Source organism: Arvicola amphibius, chromosome 3 (assembly GCF_903992535.2).
Source record: "Arvicola amphibius chromosome 3, mArvAmp1.2, whole genome shotgun sequence".
Lineage (NCBI taxonomy): Eukaryota > Metazoa > Chordata > Mammalia > Rodentia > Cricetidae > Arvicola > Arvicola amphibius.
Genome location: NC_052049.1, coordinates 173154841 through 173170162, shown reverse-complemented (window position 1 = coordinate 173170162; position 15322 = coordinate 173154841). Strand labels below are relative to the sequence as shown.

At 40.6% G+C, this 15322-nt stretch overlaps 1 protein-coding gene across 2 annotated transcripts in view; it reads right to left on the bottom strand.

Annotated features, from left to right (window-relative positions):
- Dcaf1 (DDB1 and CUL4 associated factor 1) overlaps window positions 1-15322 on the bottom strand; it is a 66006-nt gene that overhangs the window by 14624 nt on the left and 36060 nt on the right. For both annotated transcript variants that reach the window (XM_038321688.1, XM_038321689.1), the window contains exons 13-22: window positions 15108-15232; window positions 10059-11322; window positions 9347-9545; window positions 8521-8603; window positions 7902-7986; window positions 3912-4145; window positions 3399-3492; window positions 2622-2726; window positions 2248-2321; window positions 1660-1761 (exon numbers count right to left, since the gene is read on the bottom strand). In XM_038321688.1, coding sequence (XP_038177616.1) covers window positions 1660-1761; window positions 2248-2321; window positions 2622-2726; window positions 3399-3492; window positions 3912-4145; window positions 7902-7986; window positions 8521-8603; window positions 9347-9545; window positions 10059-11322; window positions 15108-15232 — 2365 coding nt within the window. The remainder of the gene's footprint in view (window positions 1-1659; window positions 1762-2247; window positions 2322-2621; window positions 2727-3398; window positions 3493-3911; window positions 4146-7901; window positions 7987-8520; window positions 8604-9346; window positions 9546-10058; window positions 11323-15107; window positions 15233-15322) is intronic.

Sequence of the window (15322 nt, the reverse complement as noted above, 5' to 3'; positions counted from 1 at the left end):
CAGACCTGCATTTCAAAGTAGCACAACAAAATGCTTTTGCTTAGTCAGAACTAAGGTCTGTTAGAGAAAAATGAGTCCTTAGCTAACTGCACTCAGAAAACTCTTAGGTTTTTTTATTTGTTTTGTAAATTTTCTTTCGGGTTTGGCTTTGTTGTTTTTATTATTGTTTTAACAAGATATGGGCAACTTGGTTAGATGCTATGTCAAGTTTAAGGGGGAGGGGACTGGGATGTGCTTATTATATAAAAGGCCCAGTGTTTAATCAATCTCTAGTACCACCTTCCAAACAGCATGCACAAAAGGGAATGAAGGAGAAAGGAGAAAAAAAATTGACTTAAGAAATATTCTTGTAAAAGTTAAGCCCATGCTATATGGAATGGACACTTAAAAAAAAAAGTCCTGACCTGAGACTGATGATCAAAACAGGAGAGTGGTGAGGGCAAGAGCTTCAGTAATACAGAGAGGGCACAGTTCTTCTCATCCTGTGGCTTATCTCATCCAGGGGACTGAAAAGTCCCAGAGAACCAAAAATAAAAGAAATTAACTCAAAATCTGGAAAAATGTCATTTTACTGGCTCTCATCTGTAGAGAGAGGAAGTCAAACACTAGTCCTTCAACTCGGAGGCAAATGCTGAAAAGACAGGACCAAGCAGGTGGACTAAAGGGTACTCTTGTAAAAAGAAGGCTGTGAATCCAGCAATCAGGAAAATCTGTTGATGCTCTCAAGTTTGATATGCCCTTCAGAACAGAAATCAATACAAACATCTACAACATAAATCCCCCACCTCAGGAGAAAGGTAAAGGTAAGACTGTGGGATATAATACGACCTACTTGTGTTGTATTTATGTTTAAATTTCTCCAAACCATCAAAATGATCTTTACGTATTCACTCCACCCACCTCACTACCACCGTCTCCAGCAGGAGAACCACCTGATCACACTGGCACTGGGCTAGGAGAGGTGCTTGTCTCTTGTATTGCCCTACTTACAGAAGGGGTAGGGTGCATGCCACCATGCACAAGAAGAGGTCAGAGGACAACTTAAAAAATTGGTTTTCTTCTACCACATGAATCCAGGAAATTGAATTCAGATCATCAAACTTGGACAACAGACAGTTTTAACCAGTAATCCATCTCACTGGCTCTATGGAAGCTGCTTACTGTGAAGCCCAAAATGGACACTATGACAAGCATGAAAGTAAAATCAGAGACCTCTAGGATGTACATTGTAAATGGAACACAGTCATTAGGTAGAGGTTATGTTGTTGTTGTTCTGGTTTAAGACTGGTGCTTTGGAGACATGATCTCACCGGGTGGCTCAGGTTGGCCTTGAACTCAATCCTTCTGCTTGAGTATTGAGATACCAGGCAGACAATATCACTCTTTGTTTGCTTGTTTAAAAACCCTGTACTAATCACAGAGTAGTGTCCTATCCCCTTTTTGTTTTAAAAGTCTTCAGTAAAGATGAGTGTTTTAATTCATCCATTCAAATTAAAAAATGTTTTATAATAACAAAATTTCATTCTCTGTAAGTTTCAGACACATTAACATGTCTTCCAAATATGGCAACATGTAGAAGATTTATCTTAAAATCCCCTCCAACAAAAAACAGAGCATGTACTCCTCAAAGCTTCAACAGAAACTTCGAAGATCACTGACCTGGTCCTCCTCTTCATCCTCATCCTCTGCCAATCGTTGCCTGCCTACTTCATAAAGCCTGCAGACCGTGTCCATGTTCAGGGCATCCATACTGCCTTGATTCTGGAATGGAAAAACCATTCTAAAATAAGCAATGAGTCAGAGAGCCACTATCCATACCTCAGCTGACAGGTGCCCTTTTCCTTGACCTTGTAACTATCAAAGCTTCTAATATTTACAATTATTTGGCGGACTCTGAAAATGGTATACCTAGGACAAGAGATGGGATGGGAAAGCTTAGGCAGCGGTAGCTGTGAGCCACTACCTTAAACAGGCTTATCTTACTCTGTGAGACACAAAGACTCCTCTAAGAAAAGAAGGACAGTTTTGAGTTCAGAAGCTAGGAATTTATAAAGGTTTTTTTTCACTGTTTCTCTTAGATGGTACATCTCCCAAGTCCTATTAATTGAGTACATTATCGGTAATATACCATCAAGAATACTACTTTCTTTAGAATGCATCTGAGGTCAAATAAGATGCCTGAATATAACTTGGAAATTATCTTAAATACCAGAACAATAGAAAAGAGTCTCTGTGAGCCTCCCTTACCTCAATGACAGCAAGATAGCAATCTTTGGTGTCCGTACACAGGTCAAAGATATTTCGTTTCACATCAATAGTTGCTGAAAAATAGAATGAGACTGAAACTTAAATTACTGCTATGGCCTAAAAATACTTTTTGTTCCCAGGAATTAAAGGCTAATATTTAGGACTAGGTAGATGGCTCAGTGGAGTGCATCCTTGCAGAGGACCCAAATTCAAACCTCAGCATCCATGTTAGATGGTTCACAACCACCCATAACTAACACCAGGGGATCTGATGACTCTGGCCACTATGGGCATCCTGGAAAATGAATGATCTTAAGGAAAGATACCAAGACAGGAAGGAAACAATGATCAAATGTCTGCCCTTTCAAGCTTACCTATAGGCTTATAATCAGTTGCATTAAATGTTCGGAAGGACGACCCAAAAGGGCTTTTCATCCTCTCTTCCAGTAAGTCATCTTCGTCATCTGCCTGCAACATTGCTGATTGAGGGGAGGGAGAATAAACAAAAATTAAGAATCAGAGACAATACTGAACCACAAGTACAGAAATTACACAGATCAACCAAGAATTTAGTGAATATAATTGCAAAGAAACTTATTCTGCATTTACTTAGTTCTTCTCCAGGTACCCTCATTCCATATCCAGCCCACTACAGCAAACAAGACTCTCAATCCCTCAATAAGTATTGAGGATGAAGTTTTATAATATCCCAAGAAAACAAATATAATGGCTTTTAATTTAACATTATGGAAATTTCTGCACATTTCTTTCTTTTTTTTGTTGTTGTTGTTGCTTTTCAAGACAGGGTTTCTCTGTGAAGTCCTGGCTATCCTGAAACTCACGTTGTAGACCAGACTGGCCTGGAACTCAGAAATCTGCCTGCCTCTACCTCCTGAGTGCTGGGATTAAAGATGTGGGCCACCATGCAGGGCTCACATATTTCTTTCTATACAAATTCATTATCTTCAAAATTAGTTGCCTTTTATCCTAATCAACAAATTTTTAATCTTCTCTTTTGTTACCATTTGTTCTATTTCTTTTAACTTTTAATTTTCAATTGATTTTCAAAAGTGAAAAGTATTTCTAATATTATACCAAATTATGTGAGAGTATACAATATGAGAAAGAGGATGAAGTAAAAGGCTTATTACCGCCATACATCACTGTCCCAGTGTGGTTAAACACCACACGACATTGATCCAGAGCAGGAACAGTGTGTAAAAGATGGAAAGTTCGAAGGTCCCACTAGGAGGAGTCTGGTTAAGGGAAAAAATTTAATCAAAATTTGAGAGATCTTGTATTACTAGAACAGGACTGAACCATGCTTAGCAAGCACTCTGCCAACTAAGCTCCATCCTAGTCCAAAGGCTCTTCTCTAACCTGATGCATTCTCTGAAGTATCACTTCTTCCAATTAAATGTGAAGTACTGAGACTTCAATGCCAACACATATTTCTGACTGATATTCCTGCAAATAATCCCATATACATAAACAAATAATTCCATATATATAAACTACATGAACTCCCTTCCTCCCAAAAGTAACAGTTCGTTCACCCCTCTAGCAACTGATTTCTACAAAGCAAAAGTAAAGTAGCCCAAAATAGTTCTGTATAACAAAATCAGGTGACAAACGGAAAGATATACAATCTCTTGTAAGGATACAATCTCTGTATTGATGATGACCTCCAGCCCATTTGGATGGAAAACACCACTGATATTCATGTTGAACTTGTCAAACTTGTGGATGGCCTGTGCAGAGCGGACATCCCAGAGGACGCCATCATTTAAGACAAGATCATCTGTAGGATTAAAGGTGGCACAATTCCTCTTGTAGTTGTTGGCAAGATCTGGGTTAAACAGAGTCAACAGCTTGTTGCCAGTCTGAATATCATAAATCTTTAGAGAAGAAGGGGCGGGAAGAGAAAAATCAGACCAATCTACGCAGTGACAGGTTTAAAGAGAGACTGTGAAGCGCCTCTCCATGTTCCCAAACCCCAATTACAAAGGCCCTGACACTGTTGGACTGAAATGCTCGAAAGCACACCCTGAGCAAAGGCAAAGCTCACCAGCTGTCATCTGAGCTTCGAAAAATCCCTTTCCCACAAGAAAATGGAAGTCAACCAAATTAAGGATGTAAATAACAAAAAACTTTTTCTTAAGTTTTGAAGAAACAAAATATTTCCAAAGTTAAACTTGAGAAGTTATCATCAAAGATCAATGACTAACCATAAATACTACCCAAAGTTAGATACTTCGAGTTTTTTTGCTTTTTCTTAAAATTTCAGAGTATATTTTAGCTCCATCACACTAAAAAGTTCTAAAGTCTACAATTTGCAACCAATGCACAGACGAGATCTTTCCAATCAACTAAGACATTGTAGTATTTTTTATGGGAACTGTTCAATACTTTTCGCATACTGAACATGCCCATTCAGAAGCAGAAATCACATATACATGCACATATATAGAAACATACATACATCCCACATACCCCTCAAACACTAGAGTTACTTGTTTTCTATAAGTTTCCCTGGTGGTCCCTTCCAGCACCTTCCCACAATAGTAAACACACCCCAATTCCTCTTCCACTGATTAATTTTGCCTGGCTTTGACCCTTATACAACTTACAGAACATAGAACATACTTCCTGACTGCAGTTGATGTGTGCTGCCTTTTTATTCATTTTACTACTGTTTTTTGAGGCAGGGTCTCATTATAGAGCCCTGGCTAGCCTGGAACATGTCACGTATCATATATATATATATATATATATATATATATATATATATTCATTCCCTCCCTGCCTCTCCCCTCCCCTTCAACCCTATCCCAAGGTCCCCATGCTCCCAATTTACTCAGGAGATCTTGTCTTTTTCTACTTCCCAACATTGTAATATTTCCAGTTTTAAAAAGATCTTCCTCAGACTGTGGTGGTGGCACACACCTTTAATTCCAGCACTCAGAAGGTAGAGACAGGTTGATCTCTGTGAGTTCGAGGCAAACCTGATCTACAGAGTGAGTTCCAGGACAGACTCCAAAGCTACAGAGAAACCCTGTCTCCAAAAAAATAAATAAAATAAAATAAAATAAAAAAAGAACAAACGAACAAACAAAAAAGATCCTCCTCTGACACCATAACAAGCCCAGATCATGGACAAGACATCCATCCTGCTCTCTTCTAAATCAGGAAAGTTGGAGGAAAGATTCTTGACTTTAAACATTAGTAAGACATAACCCAAATGCATTACATGAATCCTGACTAGGTCCTGGTTTAGAAACAAAAACCCATGTAAAGCAAAAGATAACCAGGCTATAATTCACAGCCCAAGAGGAGCTAGATAACAAAGAGAACCCTAAGAGGGACACATGACTATCCCTGGGAAGGGGAAACAGATGAGAGATCCTGGGTAAATGGGTGCTGGGGTAAACTGGGGTGGGGAGGGGAGAGTAATGAAAAAGACATCTTGATAGAGGGGCCGTATTGGGGTTAGGGAGAAAACTAGTGCCAGGAAAACTCCCAGGAATCTACCCCCAAGCTAAGACTCCTAGCAATAGTGGAGAGGGTGCCTGAACAGACCTTCTCCTATAATCTGATTGGTGACTACCCTAACTGTCAACAGAGAGCCTTCATTCAAAAACTGATGGAAGCAGATGCAGAGATCCACAGCCAAGCACTGGACCTAGGTCCTGGAGTACAGTTGACAAGAGGGAGGAAGGATTAAGGATTATATGAGTAAGGGGGGCGGGGTGTCAAGATCACGACAGGGAAACCCAAAGACAGCTGATCCAAGCTGGGGGAAGCTGATAGACTTTAGACGGGCAGTTAGGGAGCCTGCATGGGACTGACCTAGGCCCTCTGCATGTGGATAACAGTTGGGTAACTTGGTCTGTTTCTATGACCCTTAGCAGTGGGATCAGGACCTGACCTTGGTGCATGAGCTGTCTTTTTGGAACCTATTCTCCATGCAGGGATGCCTTGCCCAGCCTTGATGCAGGGGGATGAGCTTGGTTCTGCCTCACTGTGATATGACATGCTTTGTTGACTCCTATGGGAGGCCTGCCCCTTTCTGAACAGAGGAGTGGATGGGAGGATAGATGGGAGGTGGAAGGAGGAAATGGGAAGAGAGGCATTAGGGGAAACTATGGTTGGTATGTAAAAATAAATGAAAAAAATTAATAAAAAAACCTGCTTACTCCAAAATTAAAAAAAATAAACAAACAAATACAAAACCCCTTTGAAAACAAGTTCATCAATGACAATTAAGAAAACTGAGTGTGAACTGAATAGTAGCTATGTGGGAATTATTTTAAAATTTATTATACAACAAAGCATCTTTAATGTTAGAAGATAAATATAAAAGATAAAAATTTCATAATGTGTCTATAACCCCCTTTCAAATGCTTTTTTAAAAAGTAATTTACATGGAAAATACTGCAAAATATTAAAATGACGAATCCAGGTACCGAACATATGTATTTTCTTTTTACAATTTTCCATATACTTTTATGTTTCCAAAGGGAGAAATCCTCTGTGATTTACTGCCTTATAACCCCCCACCCCAATCTCCTAGTTCTCCAGTTACCTGAATGACAGTCATGCTTCCTTCAGGATTCTAATTAAACACTATCCTGTCTTGCTCTATAACTCTTAACTACCTAACACATTTATTTTATTTATCGTCTCTCCAACAAGGCTCCCTAAAAGCAGAGGTTATAGTTCATCTAACACGTGGTAAGAAATCAATAAACATCTGTTCTTAGCTGGGTGTGGTTAGCCGACACCTATAATCCTACAACTCGGTAGGCTGAGGCAGAAGGATTCTAAATTCAAGACTAGGCAAGTCTACATAAAGAAATGTTCTATTGAGAAAAAGAAAGAAAAAGGAAGAAAGAAAGGGAGGGAGGGAGGGAGGGGAAAAAAGGACAGACTGCTGTACTAAAAAAATCTTTTCAAGCTTCCAGATTCATCCTCAACCCTTTCACATTTTCCCCATGTAGCTCACTATTTAGGACAGTCTCACTACTCAGTACTAGCCTTGAACGCCTTTTTTTCTCCCAAGACAGGGTTTCTCTGTGTGGCCCTGGCTGTCCTGTAACTCGCGCTGCAGACCATGCTGGCCTTGAATTCACAGAGATCCTCCTGGCTGCCTCCCGAGTAATTAAAGGTATGGCCACCACTGCTTGCCCTTGCACTTGAACTCTTGATTCTCTTGCCTCTGCAGTGAGAAATCACAGGTATTCACAACCATGTCTGGCTCTTTGCATAATTTACAACTGCTTTATTTACTTCTGGATTCTAACTAGAGGGTCTGTTTTGGTGCTTTGGTTCTTTGGTATTTTGTTGTTTGGAATTCTACAGACTGATTCTAGATCATGTTAGGCAAGAGTTATCAATACAATCCAAACTCATCTCCCAGCCCTTTAAATTTTATTTTGAGAGGCTCACTAATTGTTCAGGCCAACTCTGAATCTGCAATCTCTGTGTCTTGGTCTCTAGAATAACTGGGACTACAGACATGGACTACCACACCCACATAACTGAGTAATTTCTAGCTGCCAACAAGACACACATTCCCACATTACCTCCAGAAGATTTCAGTGTGAACAAATGGGTAAAATCAGCTTGATAGAAGTAGATTCTTAAATACTTACATGGGCAATGTCTCCTTTTGTGCCTATGACCCGATCCTGAGAGTGCTTACTGAATTCAACATAATGATCTTCTGTGAAGGAATGCCTACAAACAACAAAATTACTGAGGTAAGACTGTCAGGACAAATTCCAGTCACCTGAAAGGACAGGAAATTCTCAGCCTCTTACAAATCACACTGACCTGATTTTCCTTGGTTTCCAAAGAAGAAATAATTGTATCACTGATTAAAAAGAAAAGTTCCTCTATAAGTCCACTGAACAGATCCCAAATAATGAGAGTTTGTTGGTTAGAGAAATGGCTAATACAGGATATATGCTTTTGAAATATTGCAGAAATCAATACAATTGTCATGTGAACCTAGTACATAAATGTCCCTTTTGGGTAAGTAAACAGTCTACTGTATAATGGGAATATAAAGATATCATAAGATTATTTATAAACTAAGACAAATTCTTATTAAATGTGAATCTCAAATGAGAAAGAAAAAGGTACCAACAGTTTGACATTATTACTCTTCCCCAAAAGGCTTGTAATTTAATATCTGATGAAGGGAAACAAAGTGGCTAAATAAGACACAAAATACAAGATACTATGCTGTAAAAGCAAATAAATACATACTTCATATCAAATACTGACTTCATCCCCCAAAGTGCAGACAAAGGCTGGCTCCAAGTTGCAGATGTCAGAAGTAAGGACCCATCCTAAAAGAGGACAAAATTAGAAATCACTAGGTCTTAATTACATGTGCCTTCAGCAAACTAGAAAAAAAAAAATATGTTTATTCCCAGGGGCCTAAAGATGGTCCTTTTTTATGGTTTATTTATTGTGTATGTATGCACCATACATGTAGAAGTCAGAGGACAACTTCGTGGAGTTGCTTTCTCCTTCTACCTTTACATGAATTCCAAGAAACAGGTAGTCAGGATTTGCATGGTGAGCACTTTTACCCACTAACCCATCTTTTTGCCCTGCGTTTTTTTATTGTTTGTTTTTCTTTTGTTGAAATAGGGTCTATGTACTTGGAATAGCCTAGAACTTACTTTGTAACCCAAGTTGGGCTCTGAACTCATGACCATCCTGTCTCAGTTTTCCCATGACCACTACACACAGCTAAAACTCTCCGGTCAAATATCTAAGAATCTTTCTGAGATATGAGTCAATATCAACTAGACTTTCTAGTTAATGGCTCATAACAAATAAAGTCCAATAAAAGGTAAGACTCCTTTGTCGGACAATGGTGGTATACACCTTTATTCCCAGCACTCAAGAGGCAGATGCAGGAAATGTCTGTGAGGTCAAGGCCAGCCTGGTCTACAGAGCAAGTTTCAGGACAGGCTCCAAAGCTACAGAGAAACCCTGTCTCGGGGCGGGGGCGGGGGTAACTCCTTTAACTCTGGCTGCCCAATCCATATCAAATTGAGAGCAAACAAAAAGGAACCCTCACCCTGGAAGGTTCAAGGTGTGTGATGGCTGAGTTGTGACAGTTATAGCTGGCCTCTTCCTGTCCACTAAATACATTGTAGAGCTTCAGCTGCCCTGTACAGGTACCAAGCATCAGAAATCGCTCCCGAGCGGAGAATGCACAGCAGGTAAAGCCACTTTCATCTTCATTAGCTTCCCGGAACACTGAAATAGGACGAAATCTAAGCAGAAACAGAAAGAGTACATAAATCAGAACAAAGAATATCCAGGAACTCTGCAAACACAAACTGTGCTAGACAGTATGAGAGAAGAGTATTATGTTTCAAAATGTGAAGTCTTATTAACAAAAACTGAATTCTAAAACATTATAGTGTGACCTTCAGTAGTTTAAATTTTCAATGTAAAAAATCCCATGATTCGTACATAAGATTTGTAAAGAAGCAGACAGAAGACAACCTGGCCAGCACAAAAGGCAAGTCTGAGTACCGGCTAGAAACAGTGAGTTAAGCAACAAACATACTGGTTGTGATGACAGCAAAGAAATCAAAATACTGCCAAGAAATCTAAAACAAATCCATAATTGACTTAATTACTTCACAAAACACATTTAAAATGACGTTCAGTGATACTTCAGGCCAACAAATAATTTTAATTAATTACTCAGTGATGATACTGACAAAACACTGATGTAAACAAAAGAATCATTCCAAGGACCGTGGAAAACCTCTCCTTACCTGCTAAAGATAAGGTGCCTATCAAAGCATCCGCCATCTACCCCTCCATACTTTGGAAATGAAGCCCTGCGGTTTAGCCTTGAGGTAAAGTTTATTGGCGCTTGTCGCCTCTGTTTTGGCTCAGGACACTGGTGAGGAGTAAAGAGAGAAAAGGGTGGACAGGTGGCAACGGGGTTCTTGCAGCGAGCATGTTGCTCTCTAAGATACTCTGTGATGATACTGTCCAGCGTAGGTGGGGAAGGAAGATGTCTATCCAATTGTTTTTTAATGGCAGGGCTCTGACTGTATGCACCATGGTCCGACTTCTGCCGCAACACTCGAATTTTCCTGCCATTGCACGGTGATGGCCTCTCTCTGATAAAACTGATCCTACCAATCAAAGGGGAGTTGCCTGCATATGATGGTCCAGGCAAAGCCAATGAACCCTGGGGAGGGCGTGGCGGAGGATGGGCAGGGGGGGCAGAAGGGGCGGAAGCACCCACAGCAGCATGGCCACCCAGTCGACTTGCAATGCCATTGGCAATCCGAGGGGTCCGGGGAAGAGAGACAGGAGAAGCAGCAGCAGTTACTGGGGTGAAGGCAGAAGAATGTGAGGCAGCAGTCATGGGCAAGTCAGCCTCTCTCGTGAGCACAGTCGCTGTCTCTCCAAGCCCTTTAGAAATGAGATGGTTTCGTATCAACAGGAGCAGCTCTTTCTCAGGGAAGGAGATCCTTGACTGGGCAACAACATCTGCTTTCTGTAGTCGTGCCAGGGACACATCAGTGCCAATGAGAAGAGGCTTTCCTGATACTCGCTCGATGAGCTCAGCAGCATATTTGCAGAACTTGACATGGTCACTCCGCTTGTCCTGCAGCACTGGCTCCTTCATCAGCTGTTGAATCTGGCAGCTACTAAAAAGGGGCAATTTGCTGATAATCTGTCGAACAGTGCTACTTCGAGACAAGCCCACTAGGGCTTTACAGGCCAGGGCCCGGATCTGGTCTGCATCTGTGATGGGCATCTTGATAGACAATAAGGACAGAAGCACCTTGATGCCATTGTTGGACTGGACCACATTCCACATCTTGGCCAGGGTATGTTCACTGCTCTTGGGGGTCTGAGACAGTTTTCTCCGAGGCGTTCCAGAAATAAATTTACCAATACTGGATATCCGATTATCTGGGCCACACACACAATTGATGATAATTTGAAGTGCTGACTTCTGAATTTCAGCATCATGGATAAAGAACTCACCCTCAGCCACTCCTAAAATAATGCTGATACCTATAACATAAAAAAAAATCTTACTCTTCATAAAACTTATTGCTAGAAGAACTTAAAATGGCATATCATAGGGGCACTTTACACATTCATCTTTATTATGAACTATTAATAGCAGTCAAATTTTGGAATCAGTCTAAGTGTCCCTCAACAGACAAATGGACAAAGAAGACACGGTATTATGCACAATATAATCTTACTCAGTCATAAAAAAGAATGAAATTGTCATATACCAGAAAATAGATGGGGATGGCAAGATGACATTGGGTCAAGGCTTGACATCAAGCCTGCTGACCAGACTTTGATCCTCAGAACTCCATTTGCAGAAGGAGAGAATTTATTCCAGCAAGTTGCCCTCTAACCTCCACACATATATCATTGTGTGCATGGACACACAAAACAAAATGTTAATAGAAAAAAAGAAAATGGTAGAGCTTAAGAAAATATTAAATACACTAGCCCATAAGCAGAATCTAGAATTAAAATTAACAAAGAAATCCACATGTGTAAGGATGCCAATATTCAGAAGGCTGGGGCAGGAAGATACAAACAAAGTCAAGGCAAGCCTGGACTACACAGTAAATTCCAGGCCAGGCTGGGCTACAGAGTGAGAATCTGTCTCAAAAACAAACCACCACCAAAAAAGGCATGGGACTAGAATGGGCCTAAGAAAGAACAGAGATGACTGTTTTCTTTTGTTTTCCTACTGGTTGTTTTCTGGGTTTGTTTTTTTGAGGCAGTCTCTCTCTCTCTTCCTAGCCCAGGCTATTTCTGGAACTCACTACATAGACCACACTACCCTCAAACTAAAAGACTGACCCGCTTCTGCCTCCCAAGTGCTCTGACAGTGTACCCAACCATGCCCAGAGAAGGAAGAGGTCTTAAAAAGGGAGCAGATGAGGATGATGGGAGCAAGAAAAACAAAAAATATTTTGTCCCACATGGAGAATCTAAATTTAACTATGTTTAAGTGTGACATGAAAGCAAAACGGGGAACTGTAGAAGGAGCAGCGGGCTGTGTCCCGCCACCCGGCTAGCTTTACCCAAAATAATTACACGGAAACTGTATTCATTTAAATACTGCCTGGCTCCTGGCCTGTTATCTGTAGCTTCTTATTGGTTGATTCTCATATCGTGCTTTAACCCATATTTAGTAATTTATATAGCACCCCGAGGGGTGGCTTACCAGGAGAGATCTTAACCTGCGTCCATCTCGGAGAGGAGAGGCATGGCGACTCACTATGGCGACTGCCTGAAGTGTCTGTCCCACTGCCTTCTACCCAGCATTCTGTTCTGTTTACTCCACCTACCTAATTTTCTGTCTCTTAAAGGGCCAAGGCAGTTTCTTTATTAATAATGAAAGTAACACATAGACACTCCTCCATCAGGGAACAAGAAGATTGGAAGGAGGAAAGTGGAAGACATATATGAGAAAGTGACTACACTATACAATATAAAATACCATAAAGAAATCCATTCTATAGAGCTTTAAGAGCCAAGGAGATGACTCAGAGAGTAAGAAAGCTTGCTGTATAAGCCTGATGACCTGATTTGATGCCCAGAACCCATGTTAAAAAAAAAAAAAAGCGGGGGGGGGGGGCCTGAATGTTACCAAGTGGTGGGGACACATGCCTGTAATCCCAGCACTTGGGAGGCAGACGCAGGTGGATCTCAGTGAGCTGGAGGCAAGCCTGAACTACAAAGTGAGTTCCAGGGCAGCTGGGCTGCTACACAGAGAAACTCAGTCTTGAAACATACCCCCCTCAAAAAAAAATGAACGTTGTACTAATGTGTAATTGCAGCATTTAGCATTTCCACAACAAGATAACAAGACAAAGATGGGAGAACAGACTGGTTGGAAGATCATGCACTCAAAGCAACAAGATAGGTCATGTCTCAACAGGAACAAAGAAGAGAGCTAACACCCAAAACTACATACTTGCTTAAAAACACTTATCAGGTGGAGGCAGAAAGATCAGGAGTTCAGAGTCATCCTCGGGTACATAGTAAGTTAAGAGACCAGCCTGGGATACCTGAAACCCTGTCTCTACACACACACCCTCCAAAACAACAAAAAAGTTTGCTACATGTTCTGTACCTGAATATCTCATGTACGATATCTCTTGTATAGTTATTAGAGGGGTTATATGAAGTATGAAAGCTATCAAAGTTTGGTACAGTGTTTCCTAGGTAAAAGGGACAAAAATAGTGGAAATGAATTAAAACCTTCTGCAGGAAAGCAAAAAGCCCTTAGTTGAGCAAATCTCACAGCAATAGGAACATTATTCACTATCTATTAAACCAGGTGGTGGTGGCACACACCTTTAATCCCAGTCCTCGGGAGGCAGGGACAAGCGGATCTCTGAGTCCTAGGCTACCTGGTCTAGAGTGAGTTGCAGTACAGCCAGAGCTAGACAGAGAAACCGTGTCTCAAAAACCCAAAACCTGTGTGTCTGTGTGAACTGTGTGTGTGTGTACATGCATGCACGTGTACACGCATGCTTTTCTTTCCCAGAGTACTACACCTGAAGAACCATAGTCTATCATCATTCACCTCAACAGCCTGCTCTTAATAGTATGAGTTTTCTATTGTTATTTTTCGAGATACAGTTTCTCTGTGTAGCCCTTCTGTCCTAGATCTTGCTGTTGTAGACTAGACTGGACTGAAACTCAGAGATCCACCTGCCTCTGCCTCTAGGGACAATAGTATGCACCACCACCACCCAGCAACAATGTTTTTCCAAACACAGACTTTCTCCTTTCCTATGTTTCTAAGTACTCAAGTGTTGCCAAAATTTTTATTGTTTGTCCTAACTTATTAATCATTGTAAAGGTAAAGTTCTGGGAAGTGCACATCCTAGTATAGAAATATCTGACCCATCCAGAAATACTAAGTGTATTAACATGACTCTCACTATATGAACTGTGTGGTGTCAATTACAGCTGACAGACAAGAAACCTTCTTCCACAACCTTCTATTCCAGAGGTTCTCAACCTTCCAAATGCTGCGTCCCTTAAATACAATTCCTCATGTTGTGGTAACCCCAACCATAAAATTATTTTTTTTATATTTATTTATTTATTATGTATACAATATTCTGTTTGTGTGTATGTCTGAAGGCCAGAAGAGGCCACCAGACCTCTTTACAGATGGTTGTGAGCCACCATGTGGTTGCCGGGAATTGAACTCAGGACCTTTGGAAGAGCAGGCAATTCTCTTAGCCACTGAGCCGTCTCTCCAGCCCCCATAAAATTATTTTTGTTGCTACTTCGTAACTAATTTTGCTATTGCTGTGAACCATAAAGTAAATATCTGATATGCAGGATATCTGATATGCAACTCCTATGAAAGAGTTGTTTGACCCACACATTAAAAATTGTTATATTCTAACACCCTGAAATTAGGTTACAAATTTGATAGGAAGAGCAAAGACAAATTATCACACAAGAAAATTGGTAAGGTGCAGGCTTGAGAGATAGCTTTGTCTGTAAAATGTTTGTCTTACCATCAAAAGGCTTAAGTATGATCCCTGGAACCCACCAAAAACTAATATAAGAATCAGGAATAGTAGTATATGCTTATATCCTAGTACTGGGAAAACAGAAGAAAATACATCTCCAAGGCTTACTGGCCAACCAGCCTAGCCAACTTGGTGAATTCCAGATACCAAAAAGAAACACTACGATTCCCTGAAGAATAACACCTGATGCTATCCCCTGGCCTTCACATACATACATGCACCTGCATATACTCATGAAAACTAGCGTAGTAACATGGTGCAACCTACCTACAGTGGACACAGTAGAGCCAGCCTCATCCAGTACATCCACTGACTCTGCCAACTGGAGCTGGATTTTTGGCACCACAGTGAGAATAGCCAAGACATCCAAAGCAAAGCGCACAGTGTCATTCCTAGTCAAAAAAAGAATTAGTCAAATACAATATAATTACTAAAAACAATTTTAAAAAAAAAACAAGGAGATATAACAGATTAGAACCGCC